This window comes from Onthophagus taurus, chromosome 10, assembly GCF_036711975.1.
Source record: "Onthophagus taurus isolate NC chromosome 10, IU_Otau_3.0, whole genome shotgun sequence".
NCBI classification, from domain to species: Eukaryota; Metazoa; Arthropoda; class Insecta; order Coleoptera; family Scarabaeidae; genus Onthophagus; species Onthophagus taurus.
The window spans coordinates 2350635-2377698 of NC_091975.1; the positions used below are offsets into that span (position 1 = coordinate 2350635).

General features: G+C 38.8%; 1 protein-coding gene across 6 annotated transcripts in view; it reads left to right on the forward strand.

Annotated features, from left to right (window-relative positions):
• LOC111428552 (SAM and SH3 domain-containing protein 1-like) overlaps positions 1-27064 on the forward strand; it is a 78265-nt gene that overhangs the window by 39240 nt on the left and 11961 nt on the right. For 4 of the 6 annotated variants that reach the window (XM_071199321.1, XM_071199319.1, XM_071199320.1 and 1 more), the window contains exons 2-5: positions 16129-16158; positions 23717-23992; positions 24048-24202; positions 25176-25222. In XM_071199321.1, coding sequence (XP_071055422.1) covers positions 16129-16158; positions 23717-23992; positions 24048-24202; positions 25176-25222 — 508 coding nt within the window. The remainder of the gene's footprint in view (positions 1-16128; positions 16159-23716; positions 23993-24047; positions 24203-25175; positions 25223-27064) is intronic. The other 2 variants (XM_023064119.2, XM_023064121.2) reach the window with 1 other exon arrangement.

The window sequence follows — 27064 nt, forward strand, 5'->3', positions numbered from 1 at the left end:
AATCATTTTATAAAAGTGAGGGGCTGCTCCCCTCAGCCCAGCAGCAATAATAATAATAATGCAGAAGTAAAATGCGTGAGTAACTAAATAATTGAAACCATTACAACTTACTAATTTTTAAATTTTGATCTCTATTTTATCCAAACTCTCTGAATCTAGTATCATCTCAAGTATAAAATCCGGAATTCTAAGAATTCAATTTGTAAGGGTAACGTTACGACACCAGGACGAAACGATTACTGCATCCGGTGCCTTCCGAGGTTGTAAAAGTTATGATGTGTGCGTCTTGCGAACCGAATAATTGAACGACATCCTTCTTCCATTCGTTTCGTTATTAACCCCGACCTAAGATTAAATAAAATAGAAAAATAAAGCACATAAAAAAAGTAGACGAAGTAGAGGTGTATCCTTGAATTAATAAATCCGCAGAGTCTCGGACTCGAGCAGGTAATTTATATAAAGCCCTTGGGTTGGTTTTCCCGAAGAAGAACTCGCGGAAAAATCTGGGAGACGGCTTAATTCGGTACTCGACTTTTATATATTCTCATTACACCTGGATATCTTTCTCTTTAGTTTCTCGTTTTTTAACTCGTGGTCGTATATTATTCCTCGTGAGACTTCGAAGATAACCTTTTCGATTTTTCCTTCTCTCTATTTCTCCTTTTTTTTAACGTTTAATGATTCGTTCTCGAACTACTATAAATTTATACTCGTTTTCAAATCGTGTTAACCTAAACTCGGGGAATATCCCGTGGGATAACCACGTGTCCCTGACAGAATTTACACGTTGGAACTGTTTTAGACCTGCGGTTTTCACCAAACACATCGAACCGAAACTAAATAGTGGTGGGGTTTCACTCACAACATGAATTTTAATACTAAATTGTTATCATGTTCCTGAAACAATATAAATGAATAAAATAAATTAGATTGTACATCTAAAGAAAGGGATAAAAAAACTAATCTGCATTATTGAAGCAATAAAAGAAAGAACCAGTCGATTGACTTTATTGGGTTGTTTTGAATCGTTTTGATTTTATTTAATTCACCGGCGACTCCACCAAAAAATTTAACCCGATTTAATATTTTTTAAAGAAATAAAATGAAAAATTCTTTTCATGTCTGTCGTTCTGATTTCCGACGTTGCCTCCCCGCTGGAGACCATCCAATTGTTCTAATTCGTCCGATTAAACCCTTTTATGCAGATATTTATTGCGGGGCTTTGCTTTTTTACTGCGCTCTCTCGATCGTGAGGCCCTTTATGACGCGTTGCGGCGGCGATTTCGCCCTAGGAATTTACGAGCAACGCGGTTCTCGCCTGTCCTTTTTAACCGAATATTCGTTTCGTTTGCGATCGAAGTTCGAATGTATGCGAATCCGCATAATTCCGGCTATTAATACCACAACGACAGCGGAACGCGTTAGACGGAATTAAACGTGCGCCAGACGAATACTAATCGCGATTGCGTTTTTGGGGGATACGTAAACGCGAAATGCAGATTATGAGAGAATTCGATTTGGCTTTACAAGGCTGAAACCAATTTTCATTTTACACGCGAAAAAAATAAATAAAAATGAGGAAGGAAATTAATGCAGTTTAGAACTTTGTATTTTTATTTTTTTTTGTTTGTAATTTGCATGCGCCGAATAAAGATGCACAAGCTTAATCCGAATTCGGCCCCCGTATATAAATCTACGGGGACAAAAAGAATAGTAAACACATCGCCGGAGTACAGCACACAGCTGTTTAATTTTTGCCAGGGCGGAAAATATTTCACCCGGCTCGAATTCGTGGTGCGTGTTCCGGGTGGTTTCCTTTTTCGTCGTATCCTGGGCTTTTTGCGGGCCCGCATTGTACTAGATTAGTTTTACGATCCCGGAACGGTTCATTAAAAGCGTTAACAATGCTAAACTTGGTCGCCGTTGTTCGTCCCTTCTGTCCGCGCTTTCCTGAACAAATTGGCCTATGATAATGAACAGAAAACTCTACAGAAACGTTTATCTAGTTTAAACTAAAACACTATTTCTTCTTGACGAAATTTAAATAATCTCCAAATTTATAATCCCCAAAATTTTAATTTATTTTAAATTTTATTTCAACTTTGTTAGTTATTACCTCATTATCAGAGGCGTTATGACATAAATTAAGATGAAATTTTGACTTGGATTATTAGAGAAGAAGTTTGTGAACTACTTCCGGTAAAGTTTTACGAACAATATGACCGACTTTATAAATTGAATCAGAGCCAAAAGCCCAAAACTAATTACATTTTGGAATTAATGTGTATAATTTCTTAAAAGATCTATTAAATGGTTTTATTTTAGATTTTTATTATTTCGTGGAAAATAACGACTGAAGATTTTTTAAAAGAGCAGTATCTACTCTTCAATTAGCAGTATCTAGTCTTCTGTTAGCAGTGAATCTTCCTTGAATAAGGAAGATATAGTCTTTTACCAGCAATATTTAGTGTTCTAACAACTATATCTCTACTGCTACGAGCACTACCTAGTCTTTTGCAAGCAGTAGGAAGTCATTCACAGTATCCAATCTTCCATTAGTCATATATAGTCTACGAAGAGCAATATAGTCTTCTATTAGAAGTTGTAGTTTTCAATTTGCCTTATCTAGTCTTCTATAAGGAGTGTAGAGGATTAACAAAGGTATTAAATATCGAAGATAATTTCTAAACTTATTTTTTTGAAATTTTAGTATGAGGTTTTTAAATCTTAAATTTATAAACTGCCTTATAAGCAAAATAAATCGTTTCTCTTTAATTTTTTTTATCGTAAGCACCCGTATTTTGCGAATCAGCTCGATTTTAAAACCCACTCGCGATAAGAAACCCATATTTTACGGAAAAACCATCAATCTCCCTCTGGGTTCGTGTAGTTACAGGATTCCTCCATCTCTCCATCCATAGTACGCCCGAACTCCGGGGGCAATCATACAAACCCCCCCTATACTATACTGGGGCAACGCTCATTACGGCGCACAATAAATCCTTGGCGCAAGTAATTTTTCCCCTCCGTGCTCTGCTCTTTCTCGCGAATCTTATCTCGTCCGCACCTTCCACTTCCTAATCACGTAACTCCGACATAACTCTCCGTCCCGTGTACACATCGCACCTCCATCCACCCCGCTTTCGTGAAGGAAGAGGTTTTTGCAATCCTCCCCAAGAAGAGAGATACGAACGCCTCCAAGTCCGAATTATCTGTTGCGACCCTTTCGCAGCGAACATAAATCAACGGAAGAGACTCCCTTCTTTTCGTTTTATTTTCGTCATATCTATTTTTAAGACTTTATTTATTTAAAAATAAAAAAAATGTTATCACGATAAACTCGTATCTGTAACTATAGGTTATAACGTATAAACAGAAACGTTCAAACGATAACTCAAAATGGGCAACAAATAGGGACGATATTCGAATCGGGTGATAAAGTGTGCAGTTAAAATTTATGCGGCAGCCTTTCCATTGTCACCAGATACGCGCCGGATTCGGATTCGCGATCGCATTTGGTCCGGCTTAAATACGACATCTGTTGCTGGTCCCCTGCCATACCGGAAATGAAATACGGCGCGGTCCTGCTGACACTGTCACAACGTCGAATCGAAACAAAAAACATTAAAATAAAACCGACTCAGAAACAAGCTTAAAACAGAAAATTCGATTAAAATACGATTCGATCCTGATAATGATTAATAGAGGCCGATATCGTACGAGGTGATTTTTCTATATCACCAACAACCAGAGAGAACATATTGTAGTGCGTCACCCGAGATGTGTACTATTAATATTGCACGCCCTAAGTAATAAATGGAGTTATTAAATGAACACGAGGATGATGAATGGGCTATCGCAAACCGGACGGGGAATTGACGTAAGATCCTATCTTTTCCCTTGGTTTTTGGTGTGGTTAAAGTCCGGACCTGTTTGCACATGGTGATCTACGCACTTTCATGTTCGGTCACCGGCTAATAACTTTAACATGCTCTGATGAATTCGCGTTAGGCTCGCTAATTGTGATTTAATGAAAACGCCCAGATAAATAGATTAGTATATATTTGACACGGGGTTATTGATCATTACACCGACCGTACTCAAAATAATTGCTATAAATGAATTAATTTTAAAAAATTATTAATTTTAATTTCTAATACTTTGATTCTAGGTTGTGGGTTTAAACAAAAGCGTCGTACGTAACAACTTTAAACACATTGTAACTTGTTAATAAACCAGTTTTATTTAAAGTCACTGAACTAACTAAACAACAAGAGGAGTGAATCGAGGGTGGAAACACCGTAAGTGCGCAGATGTTGGCGTTTATCCGCTTATTTATTGAAAACGGCGGCGTCACGCGAGTAGGACGCAGGTGCTTCGTAAATTATGGAACCGTTTAAGGCGAAATTTCGTTGGTAGACAAAAAGTCTTCTCCTTACCACCCCCCTCGAAACACGGCTCAGTTTCCATTACGCTTTATATACCGAGCGGGGTACAAATTTTCGTATTTTAAGAGAACATGGAAATTATAAGCATAGAAATAGGAACTAGAATGAAGAGAATGTGTTTTGAGCGTGAAGAATCGAATTATACGATGGAATCCAGACAGTGGCGGCACGTCACTCTGTGGTCGAGCGAGTAATAGCAAAATTTATTGCAGAGTTGGAATGCGGAGGCGACATAAGCCCCACAGTTTAGTTTTAATGGGTTGAAATTCGCATTTATAGTTGCGTTAACACCAACAGTTTTCTTAAAATAATTTTATTTTAACCGGCGCATCCACCAAATATTTAAATTAAAATTTCGTTTAAAAGACTTTATAGGAAATCGAAGTAGTAGATTTTCGTGTTTTCGAATTTATGCACCTTTTTCCGTCGAGCTACTTACGAGGTGGGATTAAAAAGTTGGTTGAAAGTGCGCTGGGTACGAAACTTTTGCAATTTCCCCTCACCGTGTAACCACTTCGTGTGTGTGTTAACACAATGTAACCTCCTCGGAACCACGCGATACGACCGCGTAATAATAACTTTTGACGGTCGCACCTCCGGATTTATATCCATACCGAGGTTACAAAATTGTCCTCTCACCTAAATTTATCTTTCTTTACTTTAAAATTGTCTTTAAATCTCACTAACAATAACACTCTACTTTGTGATAACGTGTTATGTTAAAACTTGAACGATAATAACTTCAATTCTCTTAAAACACCGAAAATTGGAGTAGAAACTAGGAAAACGATAAATTTACTCCCTACGGGAGTAGAAAATATTCGCAAGTCCGGAAGCGAACGTGAAGTTATCTAAGTCGGCCAGTTTCCCTCTTTCCAAAGAACGTCGCGTTCTCTCCGAGGACGAGAGAACAACCGACTAAGAATTTCCTTCCCGTTACTGCCCCCCGCGAGAAACCGGGCAATGTCGCAGTAACAGCTTGAGCGCGTTAATTATCCCAACTTTCCTGATTAACGGCCCGCCGTTGCGTCGTGTAAATTGCTTAAGTGGAATCAATAAATTATCGTTGACTATTAGCGACTGCGGTTGATTTATTATACCGACCCTCCGCTACCTTTTTTTGTGGCGTTTTTTTTTTATTGTTGTACCTTCTTTTCTTTTCCGACAGCTATTTCCCGTCTGAACCACAAATTCATTTCCTTTACTCAATTTTCTGTGAAAAAAAAAGCAACCTGTTGGTTATAATATAAAGAATCAAGTGATTAATGCTCGATACCAGATTAAACGACAGTCTTGGATCGGGAACGAAAATTCTCTGGTTCAAACAGATATTTGCATAAGAGAAAGATACCTGATATACAATAATTTATGTAATGTAGCTTCAACTTTTTTTTCTTATATGTTATTGTATAACAAAAAATGTCGCTGTAGAAAAACGATATTTTTAAACTTTTGAAACGTTTAAAAAGTGAGAAAGAGAAATTGCGAGAGATTTCGTATTTTAGAGGTCTTGGTTGCATTACACAATTTTGAGAGGCCGAAAGTTCCCGCGGGTAAATTGCCTAAACCACTCGACGGCATTCCATCTCCCGGTCACAATGGCACGTTTGATGTCCCCGCAGGAGGCGGGGGCCCTCTCTCTCGAGATCGCGCCCGGGCGGACGTTGAAGAATAAATTGACTAGACCTTGGGGTTGCCGCAGACCCGCCCCCTTCCCGTTCACCTCCTTCACCCCTTACGTCTCCTTCTCCCTTCACCAACCCCCTGCAACCCGCCACCCTTCACTTGCCCGGATTGTGAAAGAGCAGCTTTGCGTAAACCGCGATTAGATTTACTCTCCCGTGTAATGGCCCCCGAATCGGCGCGATTATTTAAGGAATTAGGTGCCTGAGATGGGAGGAAAAGGGAAAGGGAAGATGAAAAGGGATCTTATCATTTTTCACGGGATTAAAGAAAACTTTTTTTGTAAAAGCCTTCAAGTTATATTTAAAGTATGTGTTGGTTTATGTGGGAAGCGTGGATAGTGTTGGTAGTGTTAGTAGTAGGTGGTTTAAATTGGAGGAGGAAAACACCAAAAAGCGGAAGGAGAACTGTCGGGCACACGTGTGGTTCCTGCACGTCTACTGCAATAGTTTTCCGCCGGAGGGCTTCCGGAGTTTCGCCTGCTGCCAGTAGCTTGTTCGTCATCTTCCGCGCTTAATTTAATCGCGAGTTCGTGTGTGCTCGCTCGAACGAATGACGAACCAACATGCGTTCTAAAATATGACGAGAATTTCCAACTATATCCTCTAAATATTATAAATAAAGCTTTACCGTTAATTGCAACAAACAAAAAAAAGAATACGAAAAGGCGTTCGTTCCTTAATTACAGGTCTTTTTCGCTTTGTCCCTCCTAATTTAATCAGGCCCTAATTTCCTTTCTGGCCGTTCCAGAGCCGAAATCCGTCGCCGCGCCTCGTTATTCCAAGTTTCGCGATTCCGGCAAACCTGAAATAACAAACGACCCGCGAGAGCCGTGTTTATTCAATGCGACCGTAATTTGAATTTCGCACTAATTATGCCTAATCCTATTATCTCTTTCCACCGGTTTTCTTTTCACTTTTAATCAATAATAAAAATAAACCCGAAACTTTTAATACGCGAAGGAACGAAAAGTACAAAATTGATATAGGGCGAAGTCGATCGTTTCAGCATGCGATGTAGTCGTTAGAAATGAGAAAGAAAGAGGGTTCTTCTTCTTCGTTGTTTATGACCGGGTTCGAAACGCTGTTAAAACGTAATTAGCATTAAATCATGGCTATAAACTAGAAGAGAAAAAACGAAAAAATAAGGATTCCCAATTACGACGTTTCGTCTTTATTGGATTTTATTTGATGATGAAGAGGGTTATTTGGTGCGAATATATTTTTTTGAATGCTCTCGTCATTATAATATATTTTGGTATGCGTCGATGCACGTTCAAACAACAACAATTCCATATTTTCAGTCTGGGGCGTGGATATTTTCGAAACGAACGACTACCCATAAATATTAATTGCTCTAAAATGTATTTAGATCGATGGACACGGTGCGAGAATTGTCCCACATGTTCGTCGAATATATTTTATTTATTCATGTCTATATAAAAAAATTTTTTTTTAAATTTCACATTTTTATATTAAATTTTTTAAAACTATTATTTAAACGTTTAAATCTATCTGTTTTTATTTGATTCATTTTAAGTTCTTTTGGGTTAAATTTTTCGTTAATTAATTTTTGATAAATATCAACAAACGAGCGATTATGGTTGAAAAGTGTTCAAATTAAACCGCTAAAATTGATGGGGTTAACAATAAACTCGTATATCGACACGATTTTTGCGACCGGTACAAATTTGCGCAGGTTTTTTTCTTCTCAACCTCGTTCACTTCGTTTTACCATTTTTTTTTCAACCCCGAAATTTACCCCACTCTTTCATTTTCAGTACAATGAAGCCGAGCGTTGTCGATCGACATTACTGGACAATTCTAGCAGTGCGTTTTGGCAACGACTAACACAATTTAGCTTTTTGCCACCCATTTGTCATTCATTGCTTTAGTTGGATCCTCTCGTCCAAAGCGTCCAATCCCACAATTGTTTAAGAGTCCTCAATCGAATAGGAAATAGCGAATCCTCACCATTTTTTCGGGGATTATGGTTAAAAGCATTTTTTTGTGACAAACTCAATTTAGATGAATCTTTTTTCAAAATCAAAATCTCTTTTTTTGTTTTATTTTAAATTATTCTTTTCGCGTTTCGGAGAATACCACCTACACATTTAAATATTGCGCATATGTAAATTTTTAATTGCCTTTCCTTTTGGCGTCGCCGCGGGAGGCACGGCTGCGAAAATAAACACGTGTCCGCCGATGGGGTTCATCGTTTAATGTCCACGCTCCGTCGACGAACCAAAAACAAAGAGAAAAAAATTATTCCGCACCAAATTCAAGTGGAAAAAACGCGGCCGTATGCAAATTCGTTTCATTCAGAGAAACGTGTTTAAATCGAAATATATCCAACGAAATACCTAGGTAATGAAATTTAGTTTTTTAGTCTAAATTTATCATAATGAGTTGTGATACCTTTAATAATTTTGAATTAATTATTTTGTACGATTTCAGAAAATGTTAAAGATATGATATTAATTGCATCTTGAAGCCGAGGTTGCTTACGGCCGAGACGTTCTAATATGTTGACAAGTTTCGAGTCGACATGGTATTAATTGTAGAGCCTTCGTTGCAAGCGAGATCATACAAGATGATATATTCTCTGTTCTAAGTTTAGCCGAGGTTGCTTACGGCCGAGGCGTTGTAATATGTTGATAAGTTTCGAGTTGACATGATATTAATTCTTGAGCTTCGGCCGCAGCCGACCGACGATTATAATAAAGCGAGATCATGGATTTTTCAATCTAACTTTAGTCGAGGTTAATAATAATAATAATAAACTTTATTGCCCAACAGCGCACCATATTAAGGGCAAAATACAAAAAATATACAAATTATTACAAATTGTACATCAATATAATTACAAGTGAAATTAAAATGCATATAATACATACCTAAATAATAATACAATCAAATAAAAGAGGCAAGAAAAGAGACAGAAAATGCAATGTTTATTCTAGCCTACAACTATCGTTCATGTTCGTGATCATATGTGTTATCGGCGCCCTTTTTTTGACATTTGTTCTGCATAAAGGTGGATAAAAATACAAATGGGACCGAGAATTTATGCGCGGCACCACTATATTCACTCGCGACAACAACCACGCACAGTCGATCTCACCACACATCAACTTTTGCAAGAACGAGGCACTTTGGACCATTCTTCTATCCTGCAGAGAAAGAAGCTTGTGGCGATGCAGTAGATCTAAGTAGTTCACTCCTTTAGGCGGATATTGACCATCCATACGATATGACAAAAATTTGAGAAATCGACGCTGGACTTTCTCAACCATTAGTTGTTGTGACGTGTAAATAGGGTACCATATTACAGAGGCATACTGGAGGCGAGAGATCACCAGAGCCATAAATAGCGTTTTCAGGGTACCAAAATCAGCAAATCGACCCATGATCCTCAGTATGAAACCCAAAGTTCTCCAAGCCTGAGAGCACATCTCCCCAATATAGGGCAAGAAAGAAAGTTCTGAGTCAAACAGCACTCCCAGATCCTTCACCGTAGAGACCCTTGTTAGAGGTATGGAAGCCGCAATATAAACTGTGTCGATTTTATTTAACTTCTTTGTAAATGATATATAAGTACATTTACTGATACTTAAAGAAAGGGCATTGAAATTGCACCACTTCTGAATAATGTCCAGGTTGTTCTGCAGCATCCTACAGTCATCCAATGATCCGACCTCCACAAAAATTTTCAAATCATCAGCATAAGCAAGCACTGGACAGGTAAGCGAGTCTAATAAATCGTTTATATATAGAACAAATAGCAGCGGTCCCAGATTGGATCCTTGAGGAACTCCAGATGTAGGCGAGTAGCCGTCGGAATAAAATCCATTGTAAAAAACACGACATACTCTATCAGCAAGGTACGATTTCATCAAATTTAATGAATTAGAAGACATACCAAAATAGCTCAATTTCTGTAGCAACATACTGTGATCAATGCGATCAAAGGCCTTCTGAAAATCGGTATAAACTACGTCGACTTGTCCACCAACATCCATTACCTCTGCGACGTACTGGGTAAGACAACATAAATTAGTTATTATCGAGCGTTTAGGCACAAAACCATGTTGGTGAGGCGATACATATGATTGTGTGTGACGATAAATTGTATTAAAAATTATCTGCTCATATACCTTTGCAAAATTAGATAGAATAGCAATTGGTCTATAGTTGGTTACCAAGGACTTGTCACCTTTCTTAAATACGGGCGTGATTCTAGCTGACTTCCATCTCTGAGGGAAAATCGAAGCAGTTATAGAGCGATTAATAATGTACATCAACGGTTTAGCTAACGCAAATCGTACATCACGTACCAGAAAACTAGGTATTTGGTCTTCACCCGCTGTGAGTTTGAAGCTAAAACCCCTCATTACAGCAATTATCTCCTCCTCGGTTACCTGATGGATATTAAACATTGGCAACGTGGGAACTGCGTCAGTAAAATCCCTGGAATTGTCAGAATAAACAGATGAAAAATAGGAATCGAAAGCATTGACTATATCAATCGGAATAGTATATTCATCAACAACGAAATTCCAGAAATCACTAGGATCGTGCTTTAAATTATCAGAGGCATGTTGCCAAAAGGAATTGTAAGCAGCGTCAATTTGTTCTTTTACTAGTGATCTCATTCTAATGAAGTGATCGAGATAGAACGTTTGTTTGGTAGTTCTGTACTTGTGTCTATAGTACTCTTCGGGTTAACATGGTTTTAATTGTAGAGCCTCGACCGCAAGCCACCGCGGCTTAATCAGAAAAAATCATGGATTTTTCAATGTAACTTTAGCCGAAGTTGCTTGTAGTTACAATATGTTGACAAATTTCAGGTTAACATGGTATTAATTGTAGAATCTCGGTAGCAGGCGACCTTGGCTTTTTATTTTATACCGAATTAGTATTCCTATAGCGGTACAATTCTCATCATATCTAATAGAACGAAAAGAAAACTCTCTGTGGGGTCTTAAGAGACGTGATAATTTAAAGAAAACCTATTCCTAACAATTTCCTCAAAAAAGACCTTATTGCAAATACCCTCAAATGGGGGTTGATCAAATATTGGGTGAAACAGCGGTTGGCGAACTGAAGGGGCGAAATGTAATGTAATTGTTATTTATAAAAGGAAACCGAGTGCTGCTGGGTCGCTGGGGAAATTAAAACTTTCTGCATACGACCGAAGGTTTCTCTCGCGAGCTGTACTGAGTTTCATCTAATGATATTTACCGCTAATGTGGAATAGAGTTAGTTATAAATGCTCTTTCAAGATGGAAGAATCATTTTTACCATTTATTTTTTTTTTGTAATATTTTTTTTATTTATTAATTCTATTAACTTTTTTTTTGAGAATTAAAAAATAGCTAAATCAGTTTTTAATCCACTTAAAATGTATAGATTTTTTTGAAGCGGGCTTAATACTATAACAATATTTTATTAAATTATTTGGTGATGTTGAGCGCCATTTACACCATACAAATGGTACGGCATCAATTGGGATGCAGGTATTAAGCTCTATCGACCGGACATGGTTCAATATTTAATTTATTACGTCTCCTTGAATTAATCACCACGCCTAATAGCGCTCTCCTAGCCAATAATAATCAATTTCGTCACGCAATTCGAAGGAAATTTGGTTGAATAGCCCCAGATTGATTAACGACGGAACTTTTTGACTGAAATTATTTAATCTAGTACAATTTAATCTGAACGGAAGATAAAATGTCCTTCATAGATAAAAGGATTAGGAACTAAATTCGAGAATCGCAACCCAATTAGCCAAAAACTTCTTATCTCTCCAACCGAAATAAATCTTATAGGGGTCACGAATAATACTCGTTGAGGAGAATTTTTCTTCTTCGCCCGTCAACTTGTTGCTAGAACATCAATTTACTAGAATTAGAATTTTTTTTTGTTGATATAAAGTGGTACAAATGGTTTTGATTCGAATCGATTTGGAATTCCCCGTCATTCAAACGTTGTAAGAGCATTAACGAACGAGCTGTAATCAATTCCGCATTAGGCAAACACGCGAATCGAGTAGGAGAGACGTAGGACGCGTTCTGCGGCGTCTGCAGCTCACCGAGTAATCTCATTACGTGGAGACTTTATCCACTTGAGGAAATGCCACAGTTTCGACTACCATAGTTGATTTAAATGACAAATTGTAATTTCTCTTAATAATAATTTTTCTTTTCTTCATTCAAACAAGTTTTCTTAAACTTTGTGATTATTCTAGAGTCCATTCAAAACTTAATGCATCTATGGGTATTCGAATAGAAAAGAGGTTGTAGGGGGTCGGAAATCGATTGGGTTTTTGAGAGAGGTTGCAAGACCAAGAATGGTCCGGCGGCGGGCGTCGAAGGCGTCAGAACCCCGGGTCGTAAAGATTTCCCTGGGCCGCGATTTTTCCCACCGTACTTTATTACTTTGGAGCGTCGGCGTCGGCTCCTTGACTCGTGCACGTTCAATTATTGACCCGCCCGGAACCGCACCACACCGGAAATAAAAACCACCGACAAAAACGGACCGCATTACAATCAAACTTTGTGACCCCCATGGTCTCATAAAATAACCAACTTTTCGCCCCCCAAGGAAGAAAACTAAAAACCATAACAATTTCATTATAATTTTTAATCGATTTTTATGTACTTAAAAATAAACGTTAAAATAGTTTTTTGGGAATCATCGTGTTCCAAACCTATTTTTCAAGATTAAGCTTCTGGTGAGGTGCGATAAGACTTCAACTTCCCGCTTCGACTTCGATAAAGCACCATAAAATACGGATAACAATAAATAAAACACAAATACAGTTTTTATTTTTGTGTATTTTAACATTTTTAAAAGTTTATTGTAAAAGAAAAACTTTTTTAGGTTTAAATTGTTGAAGTCAATACAAAGTTTATCGAATCAGCTAAGGATCCCTGAGATTCCAAGAGTTTTCCGAGAGGGGGGTTTGGAGTTTTCGCATAAAGCCGAGAAGCGATCGAGCGATTGAGGAGGGTTGGAGAAGAGGGAGGAAGCCGTCATGTCCGCGATTAAGATCTCCCTTTGCACCTGGCGCGGTGTCGTCATCGTCCAGGACCGCGTCCAGGAGTGGGAGTTGTTTCGAGGGCGCGATCTAATTGAATTTTAAAGCAGCGTCGCGCCGGTACGGTCCTGGATGCAGATGGCCCGTGCAATTTAATCGAATTTAATAGTGAATGAGCGGCCGTAACCGGATAGTCCCGGTGGAACGCGCAGCTCGAGGACTTGGTGTAGCGTGTCCGGCGAAGCCCCACCCGACAGTAAAAGAACGAAAAACCTACCCGACGACAACGACGTGTTTTCTTTAGGACAAAAACCATCTGTTTTAATTGCCTTAGGCAGGTGTCTCCTTGGATTTTCCGCAAGGATTAGAATTAAAATGTCAGAGTTTAACGTTAAGATTGAATTTTTTAACATCTTAGATTCTTGTAATTATAACATAGTGTTTGTTCCAACTCTAGTATCAGTTCTAATTGTTATTCAGCGTCAGATTGTTGTATATTCTCGTTGTACTAAAACTAGAACTAACACTAGACCTAGAACCAGAAAGTTTCGGGTTTAGCCGTGCGTCTGAAGACGCTAGCACGTTTTACACTAGCACTGTTACTATGTGGAACTAGCACTATACATAGAACTAGAAACTTTTGGGTTTAGCCGTGTGTCTTCAGAGGCACGGCGAATGTTTCTAGTTCTAGGTCTAATGTTAGTTCTAGTTTTAGCTGTTATTCAGCGCTGTTTGACTGTATTAATTTAAGCAAAAGAAAACTTAATTCATTTTTTCCAAACAATGTAAATGATAGATGACTCCATCTTTGTTATTTCTTCCTTGGCGTGCTATATCAGCAATTATACATATAGTTCGTTTTTTTTCTATAATACTTGTCAATGTAAATTTTTTAGGGTTTCTGTTGGTATTATCTAGGACCCTTATAAAATTTATGTTGTTTTCCTGATTTTTAGTAACATTTTCAGTAACTAAATAGTTGAGGTTAAAACACTAATAAATTTTTAGATAAATACGATTTTAACGAAGTACATATTTGTTGTAAAAGAGTGCTACAAAGTAATTAAATAAAACAAAATACCTTTTCTAGGTAAATAAATGGCAAATAAACACCCCATAACATTTTTTATGCACGTTTTCTTTTTGAATAACGAAAGCTCAAACGTCATTGTGACATATTAATTTCAACAACATGTTCTAACAAAACTCCCTGTTAATTTTGCCAACTTTACAACAATTTGACAGGTATTATAGAAAAAAAAATGAACTATACTTTATCTCAAAAACAACTTTGTACTTCTTGTGTTCAGACATCTTTTCTAAGGTTGTAAAGATGACAGACAAAGTTACATCCTCTCGACTCAGTATAGCCAAAAATTGTTAAATTTGCCACTCAATATTTGATATTAAGAATTTTCATCGACTCGATTCGTTGAATTTTTCCATAATATCGCAGTGGCTGTTTCCCCGGATATACTCAATACAACTAACGATGAAATAAATAAATTTATATCAAATATTTGTTCAGTTTCGCTTGATAAAATCAGTTTATATTGACTTCATTTGGATGACTCGTCACATCCCAACTTACACATTAATATTAAATTAGTTTTTGCAAGTGAATTTAAATCATAAATCAAATATATTATCTATCGATAATCAAAAAAAAATACATATGAAAAGGACGAAAAAAACCACCCTCTTTTTTCTGCTTAGTTGATATTATCGCTGTGACCATCATGAATCCCACAATGGAATATAAATCAAAAGTTGTCGTCTGTCGAAACGTATTCGAGAGTTTAGGTCCGTCCAATTATCGTTCCCGAGTGCCCAGGAGCCTTATCTGCCTCTTTTGCACCCCCCGTTTTGGGGTCTCGCAGCCCTATTAGCATGCGGACCTTGTCCCTTGACAATTATACCCTCTTTCCGCATGGAGATAGCCCCCTAAAATTTACCGTTGGAACTCTCCCCCTTCTTGCAACGTTCCGAAACGTTGAAACTAAAAGTCGAGAAAAAAAAATACTCGATGGCCATTGTCCTGCACAACTTCAGTTAAAACTTCGAAAGCCGACCGTTTTTCCAGGTTCCAAGAACCGCTTCTGTTTTTGTGAACGCCCCATTGGACCGGAAGGCGACCGGCAACTTCGCGATTTCACGAGTAATTGCGCGGTTTTGATGAAAAGGGGGTGTTTTCTTTGAGAGGACTTCAAAGTTCTTCAGCTACTTTACGTTTCGAAATCGTCTCTTTAAAGATCGTTATTTGAAATCGTTTTATATCAAATAAGTATTTTATGGTACTTAGTAATGTATTTATTACTAAAAATTAATTTTGATTCATTTCTTGTAAGTCATTGCCAATTTGCACGACATCTGGTGAAAACGATATCGAGGTTTCAACGTACACGCTGCGGGCGCAAATGCACCGATAATAGGGGACAACTTCGTTACAGTTAATGGAAGTCGGTGATTCAGGGTGCCCATTACGATAAATTTCTTGCTGTGCGCCCTTATGGCCGATAAATTCCGCGATGGTGGTGCCAAAGGAAACACACTCCGTGGAAAAATCACGCCTTGAAGTACGGTTCGACCGTGAGATGGCAGCAAATAGCCGATCGGTTGTATTCCGTTGGCGTACCGTGCAATTTTCGTGTTTTCTCTGTGCGGAAAATTTAAGGTTTCTCAGTATCGATTTGAGAATAACCATCGAAATGAGTTGGAGTTAATAACTTAAGATTTTCTGGATTTATTGACTCGGTAAAGAGATATTATTTTACTTGCAAATTTTGGCGAAGGCGCCTCGAAACGGGTAGTTTACGGTAATTCGTCTTTTGCGGCAGCTTTCGAAAAGCGGAAAATGTAATAAGAAATAAACTCTTTAAAATTTCTCTTAAAAGATTATCATAAATTTACCAAATCTAATTTTATTAACTTATTCATATTTTATTTGTTGCAGGTATGTAAAGAGATCCAAATTAATAATTCGGTAAGTTTTTAAGATGATAATTTTCTAAAGGATAGCTTGGGAAATGCGGAAATAGGAGATAGTATGTGGGGGGCGTCAACGACCCGCAGAACGACGTTTCCTGCGGCATATCCTCGACGCAGAGCCGTATTCTGGGTTTTGCAAACCCACACCGGTGTGGATCCCAGTTCGATTACGCGTTCACGTGTCGAGTTGGTGCAATAAATTACGCCACGATACATTTGCCGTTCGCGATTCGCTCCGGATCCCGGATTATTAGATCGAAACCGGAATCCAGACTTATTGGTCGGAATGAACTCGGATTTGGTGTTGTCCCCTTTCAAGTACAGTCTAAAATTTTCAGTTTTAAGTTCGTGAAAAAGTAGCATTGGGGAGTCGACCACAGCGCCACCGCTTCGTCGTACTCAACGCCCCCCCGATAATAAATGGGCGTAATTTCTGCTCGGGACGAGTTCATGCATGCTAAACTCGGACGCCAGAGGCGCTCTACTCGGAGATTGTTATCGCTACCCCCGTACAAATGTCCAAACATTTCGGGGTGCGACGCCGACGCCCGGAAGACACACGATCCTCGGGGCGACTTGATTAACAGTCTCTTTTAGAGAAGTAAAAAATTTTTCTTCGTTCAGATTTTCCTGGAAAACAAAGACTGTGTCATTCACCGCGTTTCCAATTGAAGGCTTCCTCGTCGTCTTCCATTATGAAAGTGCACGCGTCGGCAGCGCCGCGACTACGTCCACTCGACGAGCGTCGCGGCGCTCAAGTGGAGCTCAGACTACCAGGTACATATCCGGCAGCCACTGACGAGAGAGATTGTTGCTCCGGCACTGAGAGCGCAACATTTAAGCACCGTCTCGAGTGTTAACCTGCAGTTTGACCGCTCGAGGGCGCCGGCGTCGATGTCGTTTTTTCATATCGCGATTTTTTCCGTACCCAAGCAATTTTTCAATAATACCCTAAAAAAAATAATAAAGAAATGCATTATTACGATATCGCATTGATCGGAAATTGAAAACAATTTGTTGTGAAAGCAAAAGCAAATTGAGAGTTGAGTGTTGTGGTGTGGTCGTGTGAATCGAGCAGTTCTTGTATTCAGCGGAATCGAATCGCCTAGAGCTTCGGTAAACACTGGCCTACACTGCAAATTCGCGGTCCATTTTAATAGGAACGCTCCGGGCTCATTATAATTGGAAGGGTTGGGGTAATAATGGCGAGTAATCGAATGCTATACATGCCGCTGTCCTCAGGTTAAACAGAAATTGGTTAGGAATTGTGACGAAAAATTCGAAATTATTGATTGTTTGTTAATTTATACTTTTATATTTCATCTTCTTCCTATTGAAGTCACATCTTTGACAGAAAAAAAACTCGCTAACAATATTTAGTATCCATTCTTGAAGCAAAACATATCGATAAATAAGTACCTAATAATGGAGAGACTGAAACACACAAGTAATACAAAAAAGAGACTATGTATTAGTAATAAAGCAATTGAAAGACCAGAAAAAGTCCATAGAGAAAGGAGAGAGGTTGGGCAAAAAGTAGAAAGAGATTGGTAATACACAAAACTGATTGCACAAAGAATGAAGAGACCACAAAAGAGTTAGGCAACAAGGAGGGAGGCTAGACAGAATGTTGGGTAACTGGAGAAAGACTGGTAATGATGAAAGAAGCTGGAGAGATCATAAAATGGCTGGGTAACAAAGAGTGAGGCTGGATAGAAAGGATAAGACTGGATACAAGAAAGATGCAGTACTAAGACTGAAAAGACCTGAAAGAAGTTACGCAAATGGGAAAGAGACTAAGCACGAAGGTTTGAGGCTGGAAAGATACTGATAATAAAAGAATAATACTGTACAAAGAAGGACTAGTAATAAAAGAAAAAACTAGTAATAGAAGAATGAAGCTATACAAATATTGGAGAAATCAGAAGGAGATTAGGCAAAAAAAAAGGAGACTTGAAAAAAAAATGTAAGACAAAAGAAAGACTGGAAATAGAATATTTAAAATTCTGGATACAACAGAATAAAATCTTTGATTGAAATTTGAATGAATCTTAAAATAACACGTTCTAAAAGTGTTTACGTACAAACAAATGGGAGTAGTAAATAAACGGCAAAGAGAGAGGCTGTCATCTTGGTTTAAGGAGGGCCATAAAACACTCGGCTTACAATCTAATGCAGTTCTGGTGTAATTAAATTCATTAAAACCGAACGCAGCACTTCCGAACTTTGCCAAAAGAGAGAAACTTGGTAATTAATTAGTTCCAAACTGCGTTCTGGGTCATTCTACGTCGCTGGCTCGCGTGAATCGTCCTTACGTCAAGTCGGAAATGGGACGAAAAGAACCAATTTAAACATTAAATCATCGCCGAAAATGGACAAAAAAACAGTTTAAATTGGGTCGCAATAGTAAATTGTTTTTGGTGGGCCGAAATGTTTGTGTTCGGACGAGCGATACGGCAGCAAGCAAATGGACGCGGCAAAAAGGCAATTTTTCGGACTAATCAAAGCTCGACCGGCGCCTCATTAAAATTGCTAATTTTCATTTCGGACGCGTGGACGGGTGAGAGTGCGAGGAAGAACGCGTCAAAAGAATCGGAAATCAACGCGCGCTCCAACCAATTTGCATGTCAAAGTTGTGCCCCGGTTCGCGTTTCAATTTCAAAAACACCACGCAAAGAACACAAAAAAATACGAACTCACAACTGTGGGAGCTTGTATTTATTATTATTTTCAAAGTAGTATCTCATTCATCCTTTTTAGATTAAAACGATTATTTATTTAGTTGTTATTTATTTAGTTCTCGAGGCGTCGAGAAGGAGCTCGAGAGGAGTATTAATCTTCATTTTTGAGGAGAGAAATTTAGCTACAATGTGGTGGGTTTCTTTAGGGACAAAAATCGCCCGGGAAATTATGGTTCCACTAGAATAGAAGAAGTCGTTTCCAGCGGTTACTCGCCACAGCTATTAAAAATAATCATCCGCGATGGCAAAAAGATGAAAATGGGTGAATGCGATGCCAAAGTGGCCGTCTCGTTTCCCGGACACGCTCCGTTGAACCAGATCAATTGATGGCGATTGCAAGCGGATTTTTAATGGTCCTTCCCAGTCAACCTTTTTGCCTCCCCATTGTCCGTTACTAAGATGGATTTTATCTGCTGAGGTTAACACCGAATCCAATTAGACAAAATTTAATTTTTTATAAAAATTGAAATAAGTATCGAAAAGATAAAGATATACCTCGTAATGAAAATCTTTAACAAGAGCTCTGTTTCCACATTTAAAGCTAGAATTGGAAAAGTTTTCTGTGGAAGGCGTCGAGACGCAGTCGGCCGGAATTCCTTGAACGAGGGGGTTGGTTCGTACAATTTTAAAATTACTTTCCGTTGCTTGCCGAGTGGGAAATAAGAGGATCCGGCGACGACGGTGGCATCTGGCGGCTTAGGTCCCTTATATAGAGAAATTTCTGAATCGGTTTTTTGGGCAACTAAAACTATAATCGGGCATCCGAAATTCGTCGCGTCGTTATCCCTAGGCGACGTCGTTATCCCGTCTTCTTAATTATGGTGGCGTCCCGCCACGAGGGCCTCGTTACGCCCGCCATCCACGTCCTTTAATTAACGACGGACACTTCATTTCGTCTAGTTCCCGTCTAGACTCTATACTTTTCCTCGAAGCTGATGATCTTTCTAAAAGGAGATTTTCTTCGCGAAAATGTCAAAAGGAGAATTTTTCCTTCGACGGGGTAAAACGCCCGAGCAAATTGGCCCTGATAAACGGCAATAAGTCAGGGGGTTAACGACGACGGCGTCGCGACGCCAGCCGTCGTTTGTTTGGGACCCTTAGGTAAACATTGTAAACCGGCGCGAGACCGGGAAGCACCGGCTTTGTGATTTGTGCGAGCGGGATAAGGGAGTATAAATAAGGATTTGGGAACCAGGGTTTGGATGACAAAGCGTTATCCTTGAGGGTCCCTCTACCGGGAAATTGATTCCTCCATCTTCTTTAGATTTTTATTTCTCTACCATTAACAACGCAACTATAAATAATTGTTGAATGACAACAATATTTGTTTAAACATCAACTCCAATAATGATAGATTTATTATGTATCCTGCGTCTTTGAGGAATTCAAGTTCTAACAGCAGTCCCATAATAAATAAAGATTAAACTACTTTACGTAACTGATTAATCTGCAATCTGAAGTTGTGCCCATCAACTCAAGATGGTTTGAAAGCATTTTTTGTGATTTCTCTCCAATTCTTTCTCGATAAATTAGTTGCAAACCCATTTTTCCAAATGATGTTAGTACTATACTTCTTTGAAATCAATCATTTTTGTTTAAAGATAATTACGGTTGTCGATTTAGCAAACTTTTAATTGGCGTACATCGGCTGTCGTCTGCGGTTCTGAAATCGTCTACTTTTTCAAGAAAAAAAAGTAAAATAAAGGAAAAAGGGGAGAGTAAGAACCTTCGAAGGTATCGCCCCTTATCAAGTTATAGGTCCACGGAAGTCGCCGCAGGTGGAATTCGCGACGAAACACAATCAACGCGAAGGCGGAAGGAAGTTTTCCTCTTCCATTTCGTGCCTAATTCGATTTCGACGGTGCGAAAATATTATTTCCAGCGGTTAACGCGACCGGGCCCCATATTTCTTATTCTCAGCCGACAAAAAGCCTCTGTCCCGAATATCCAGGGCCATAAATCCCAGAACGCCAGGATTAAAGTGCTGGCGAGAATTCAACAAAACAAACGTAACGTACGCGGACAGATGCGTTCTTCCGTTTCAATTGACGTCGAAAGAACCTTTTTAGATTTTTTTTTTGAGATGAAATTGCGAACAGGAAATAGCAAATTACTCTTACGACGCCATGCTGAGATAAATAATCGGTTCGCAATTACTAGACCGCCATTCGTAGAAATCTTATTTTTTTTTCACTTGTTCGATAATATGTAAATTGCCGTTCACGGTTGAATGGAAAGTATTTATGCATGATTGGCTAATATAATGACTACTTTGTATGGTTGCAATTATATCGAACGTCTCTATATATAACGTTTAAATAATTATTGAACTTATAAAATGACGGCACATACAAAGGTACTTCTGTCTTCGCTCGAATGTTGTTTGGTTGAAAGCCGTTAAGCTCAGAGCTTTCACATCGCGTCAGCTGTCACCTGCAGCGTCCGGTTCGAATACAAAAAAAATGCGAGGAGAGAACGTTTTGTGTGACCGCAACTGCTCGCAACACAATGGTGGGCGCTAAAATCTCTTTCCAAATTGCCCCGAATGAGGGGTTAATTGTGCGACGCCAATCAACGGACAGTGTTATATCTCTCTTTTTCTGTTTTATTCTCGTCTTCTCTTACCCCCGATTCTCGTTTCTCTTACGTTTAAGTAACGCCTAGCTCTTAATCCATTAGCGAACCATTAGCTGATAACAAGGAGAATGATAAAAGCGTTATCGTTAATGAAACCTCGAAAAAGTGTGTAAAAAATCGTTTAGTTTTCAAAAATTGTTCTGTTGGTCGTTTATTGTTCGGTTCGTTATTACCAACCTATTACGTTCTCAGTTCGACGATCACGTATTGCAGTAACTGCCCCCGAGGCTTTCGTCGACCATATTTCACCGTGAAAGAAGAAGAAGGCAGCCGGACGAGAAGCAGCAACCAGAAGCAGCAGCAGCGTAAACCAGTCGCGGCAAATTTCAGACGTTAACTTCATTGTATTTATGTATCCTGTCGGGCAGACGCTGAGGTTCGCACAATCGTCGAGGGTCTTCGCCCCCAAAACGTGCGCGGAATCCGCAAAAATCCCTTCGGGACTCGGACCTACGGCCTTTGTGCATCCTTGGCGAAGACGCCGGGGAATTTTCGTTCCGAAAATTCGGGGATCATTGTTATAGCGAAATGACAACGAATTAGAATTAGAAATAGACGTGGATTTATAATTAATTTTCGTACTTCCAAGATTCGGTTAAACTAACAGCACTATGTTTCCGCAATAATATCGCGCGGGACATTTGTGGCTTGGAACAAAAGGGCCCTGCGGCGTGGGTCTGAAAGTTGCTTATTTGCTGCCGGTTGCAAATTAACTGCGGTAACGGAAAGTGACCACTCGCTCCCGACGGGAATTTAATTGAGAAAACGCACACCGGGAGAGGCGATACGCCCCGTGAATCCTTAATAATGTTTGCGCGGGTTATTTTGCTTAAAGAGGGCCGACGTTGCGGGTCCCCAATGTAGGACACATTGAATTATTGCGGAGAGGCCACTTTACGTTTTCCATTTTCCAGACATTAAGAGAATTCGAAAATTTGCATAGATAACATCGCGTAATTATATTTGGATTAAATATTAGATTTAATAAAGTGTTAAATTCCTATCTAATTTCATTTTTAATATTATGTGTTGATGACTATCACTTTTAAAAAGATTTGCTTGATCATCAAACTAATAGTGAATAATAGTCTAGACAAATTAAAAGAAGTGTACAAAAACGAAATTGACGGGTTAACCTGACCAACTTGACAAACACAAGTTGATGAAGAAGAAAAAAATGCCTACACATTCTATGTATTATTCTATATTGCATGCCATGTTTTGAAAAATGTTAGATTCAAATTGTTGCAGAAAATGTTTGTGAATATCAGTATAACTTAGTTAACTCGGGTACATTAAATAAACGTTAAACAACGATCCCTTGTCGTGTTGGTCCCCAAATTTGGGGAAGCTTCGCCAGTAGCCATCGAATAATTCGGTGGTGGCGCGGCAGTTTATCTTACCGCGAATCGATGGGGCGGCTAATCCGATAGGTGGCGTTACTGCCGGTACGGGAGGCGATAAAATTTATTTACGCGGCACACTTCGCCCCAGCCATAAAGCTGTCGATTGCAAAAACCTGTACAGCGGTGCAATACGTCATTTTAGTTAATTTAAAATTAGCGCCACCGCGGCCGGACGTGCGTAAAAAGCGCGCCAATTGCCGCGCTGTCAGCGCCCCCATCGCCGCCTACTTTGAGATTTATGGCGATTCGCGCGCGCCTCTGGCACCCCCCGTTGATAGAACCACGGCCGAATTACCAATTAACCGTCGCCGCGCTGTCAATTACAAGTGTAACCGAATCGGGCGGGACTCTAAGTGAAAGTTTGATGTCGAATTACTCTTTCGTTGTAGTCGTCGGGGTAAAGCCTTCAGGTTCGGGCTTTACGACCCTGGGACGCGCGGTAATTCAGTTATTCCCGCTTCGGTCGTAAAAGGTTCGTCTTCTTTTTGCACCGAAATCCCCTTTTTTTATACCAACTACGTGGGTCCAAACTGATTCTTCATCCTTAAACGCGAGGCTTTAATCCACACCCTGTTGCCTCAATACCATAAGTCCTCGAAAACGGTTGGAATAAAATCCTCGTTTTCGCTAATTTCCTAAATTATCACACATACATAATACATAACGTCGATGTTCAAAGAAAATTCCACCCCTCTAGAATCCAATCTTGGAGATTAATAACTGGTTTAAGTCCTCATCGTGGGTCTAACGGGGTTGCGTTAATTTCCAGGATGGCGAACGAGGCTACCTCGAAGGTCTCGCCTCGAGATATGCAGATTTATTCAGCACGCACTACGGGGATGTTCTCAGTCACTTAGAGGACCTTCGACGAAGGGATTGGGCTGAGATGTCACCGAGGGATATTCGAGGGGTTACTGCCACGCCTGGAACACCTCCCACCAACAACTATAATCATCCTACAGCCGGAGTCGCACCAACGAGTTCTTCGCATATTGGGTTGACTACTTCGCAATCTCAACCAATTTATGTTCCAGGAAAATATTCGGTAAATTTTACGAAATTCATTAAAATATAAGATTAATTTATGTTTTCAATTTTAGCCATCGAGTTGTTTAAGTGATAAAGAAGAAGATGAAATTTATGGCTTTGGTTATGGAGTTTTCGGCGCTCAAATCGCAAGGCAACAACAAAGACTTTTGGTTCAGCCGACGAGCCATCAACCGTTGTTGATGCAGCAACAACAAAATTATCAAACGTAAGTTAATAAATTGTTGTGTTAATTCGGTTGGATGTAGTAATTTCTTGAAAACAAACGGGTCGGCATCATCATCCGAAGTTCCAATCGATACTCATTTGGTTTACATATTCCTGGTCTATGGTAATCAACTCACTCGCCCATTACTGGGCGAAATTGAATATTAATTGCTTGGGTATACGGCCCAATTGGTCTGACAAATCCCTGTAAAGGTCTCCATGCAAAGGGGATACGATTGAATAACGAAGCCGAAGATAACCATTAAATAAGCTTATGTATACAAGCGAAACCGTAATTTTTTTTTAATTAATTTTATTGACGATAAACATTCAATAAGACACCCACAATCCCATTGAAAACTTGATCACGACAATATTATTAAATAATTACTTAAAAATGTTAAATTTAGTCTTATTTATTTCTTCATTTCTTTTACTTAAAGTGGGTAAGAAATTAATTTATTTTTGTTAAAATAAAAAATATATTTTTATGTATTTCTTATTAGCTCCCAATCAAATTTGGAACCACGTACAACAATTAATAACATCAATTGATGATGATTTAAGAGTTATATGTAATGAAGATGAGGAATTATACGAAACGAAATGTTTCCCTTGTAAATACACTTGCGAACATGTAATAGGATTAAGATCGTGTGGAAAATCTTGTGGGATGGGATGTTTTTGTAAACCTGGGATGGTGTGGTGGTCTTTTAACGATCGTAAATGTATCGAAATCGGGCAATGTTTAAATTATGTTCGGTGTTCAAGACAACAAAAATTCTCTATATGCAACCAAAATTGCCCGGAATATTGTGGGGATATAAATTGTGATGGAAATTGTCGAATCGGTTGTTCTTGCCCACTTGGTTTTGCAAAACTTTATTATAATTCAACTCGATGTATACCAATTGAAAATTGTCCATGATCTTAATAAAAATCATTTTTTAATTTTTAATAAATCTTTTTTGTAGGTGTTTAAGTCCAAGATCGGCATATTTCTATGAATTTCCACCAAACGGTAAGTTATAATAAAAAAAAATGATTCACTCTAATATAAATAGTTTCCAATTACATATATATGGGTCAATAATGATTTAATTGCAATCGATGTGTTCGCACGGGGCGTCATTAGTTCACTCCTGATGTGCGGTTTTATTTCCTCGCGTCGATCTATCCTTAATTTAAAATTCACATCGAATTAAATTCGTGTTCAAATAGCATTTAATTTATTTTAGTAATTTTAATTGAATGAAATTTCTTTACGATTCGAATTGTTGAGAGAAATGGCTGAGCTGTACAATCACTCCCTGAGGGATAACTTCTGGAAGATGGGGTTCACAAAGGGCGACCCCATGTAAATCAGCGGTCAAACTTGCGCCCACAGGCTCTCGACCCGGGGGCTCTATATTGTTTAATTAACAATATCCGTGCACAACCGCCAATGCGGGCTTGGAGAAGTTCCGATAAGCAGGATCATGACGACGCTTCCGGATTGAAATGCACTATACAGTACAAGGTTCAGATTCAATCCGAACGAACGTGCTCCCGCAGGTTCTCTGGTTTGCGGAATCCACAACTTCGCGTGCATATTAAGCGGGGAGGAGACCGACTTCTTAGTCCAGGAATTTCACCTGAACCTGACTGCTCTTGGTTTACTTGCCCTTGCCGGCCGTTATTTACCATGTACGACACGTCTTGGATTGTCGGATTAAATCTTGTTCGAACTAGTTATAAACTTATCCGAGTACACCACAGCACGTACATACAAATCTTAAACTAACTATATATATTATTTAAGTTAATGAGTTTATAATGAAATTAAATAAATTAAGGTTAGTTCAAAAACTCAAATGTGTGAGGGATTTAATAAAAATCGAGTCTCTTTATTATTTGGGACGTGACTACAATATCTTAACCACCCTCTCGCACACCATCTATAATTCTTAATACAGTCCCGGGGGAGGAGGAGGGTATCCCGAAAAACCGGGCGACCGTATACTTTTTCTTTCCCTTTTCTTTATTAGGGACATTATCGATGGCTCTTTTACTGCTGTCACATAAAACCTTCGTCACCCTAAATCACAGCTCTGGTTGCCACTAGAAAATCGTGTTATGGACCTCTTTTCACCATACCCTTACTTTCATATTACATCTTTTACAACTTTTCTTACACCCCACTATACTAAATTTCTTATACACTACATTTTCAAACATAAAAAAATTAGTTCAAAATATGTCTTTTTAATTTCATTATACATTAAGTCATCTGATTTTTTTGACACCTTCTTTATAAACGATTAAACATTATTTTACAGTGTTTATACGATATAATAACCCGTTTCAAGTAGATATGATATTGATCACTGAGCCACAGCTGCAAGCGACCTAAGTTTCTAGTCTAGATAGTATATTAGACTAGTCAAAAGACAGTTTCATCTTTATTCGATAAAGTTCTTGTTTTAATTGTTATTCAGCGCTAACTTTTTTTGGTCTTCAGACGCACGGCTAAACCCGAAATCCATAAAAATCCTACCAATATCAATTTTTACTTTGTTATTCGAAAAATTTTAAACAAAAATTTCTGTACGGTCCTATTCCATATACACCACCGTTCCCATTTTAATTCTTTTGGTAGATTTATGGTGACAGCTCCGTTTCCGTGTGTGAGTTACGCGAGCCGTTCCTCGCCTGCAGGAATGGAGCATGTATCACTCAAGAAATTACACCTGAGACAACGGGAATGGCTCCGCGAAGAAATAAACCCGTCGTAAAGGAAATTTTAGGCGCGCCGAAACAATATTGTCGCTACATCCGAAATCCATCATTTATTATTCGATGTATTGTCGTTTATTTTTTAAAG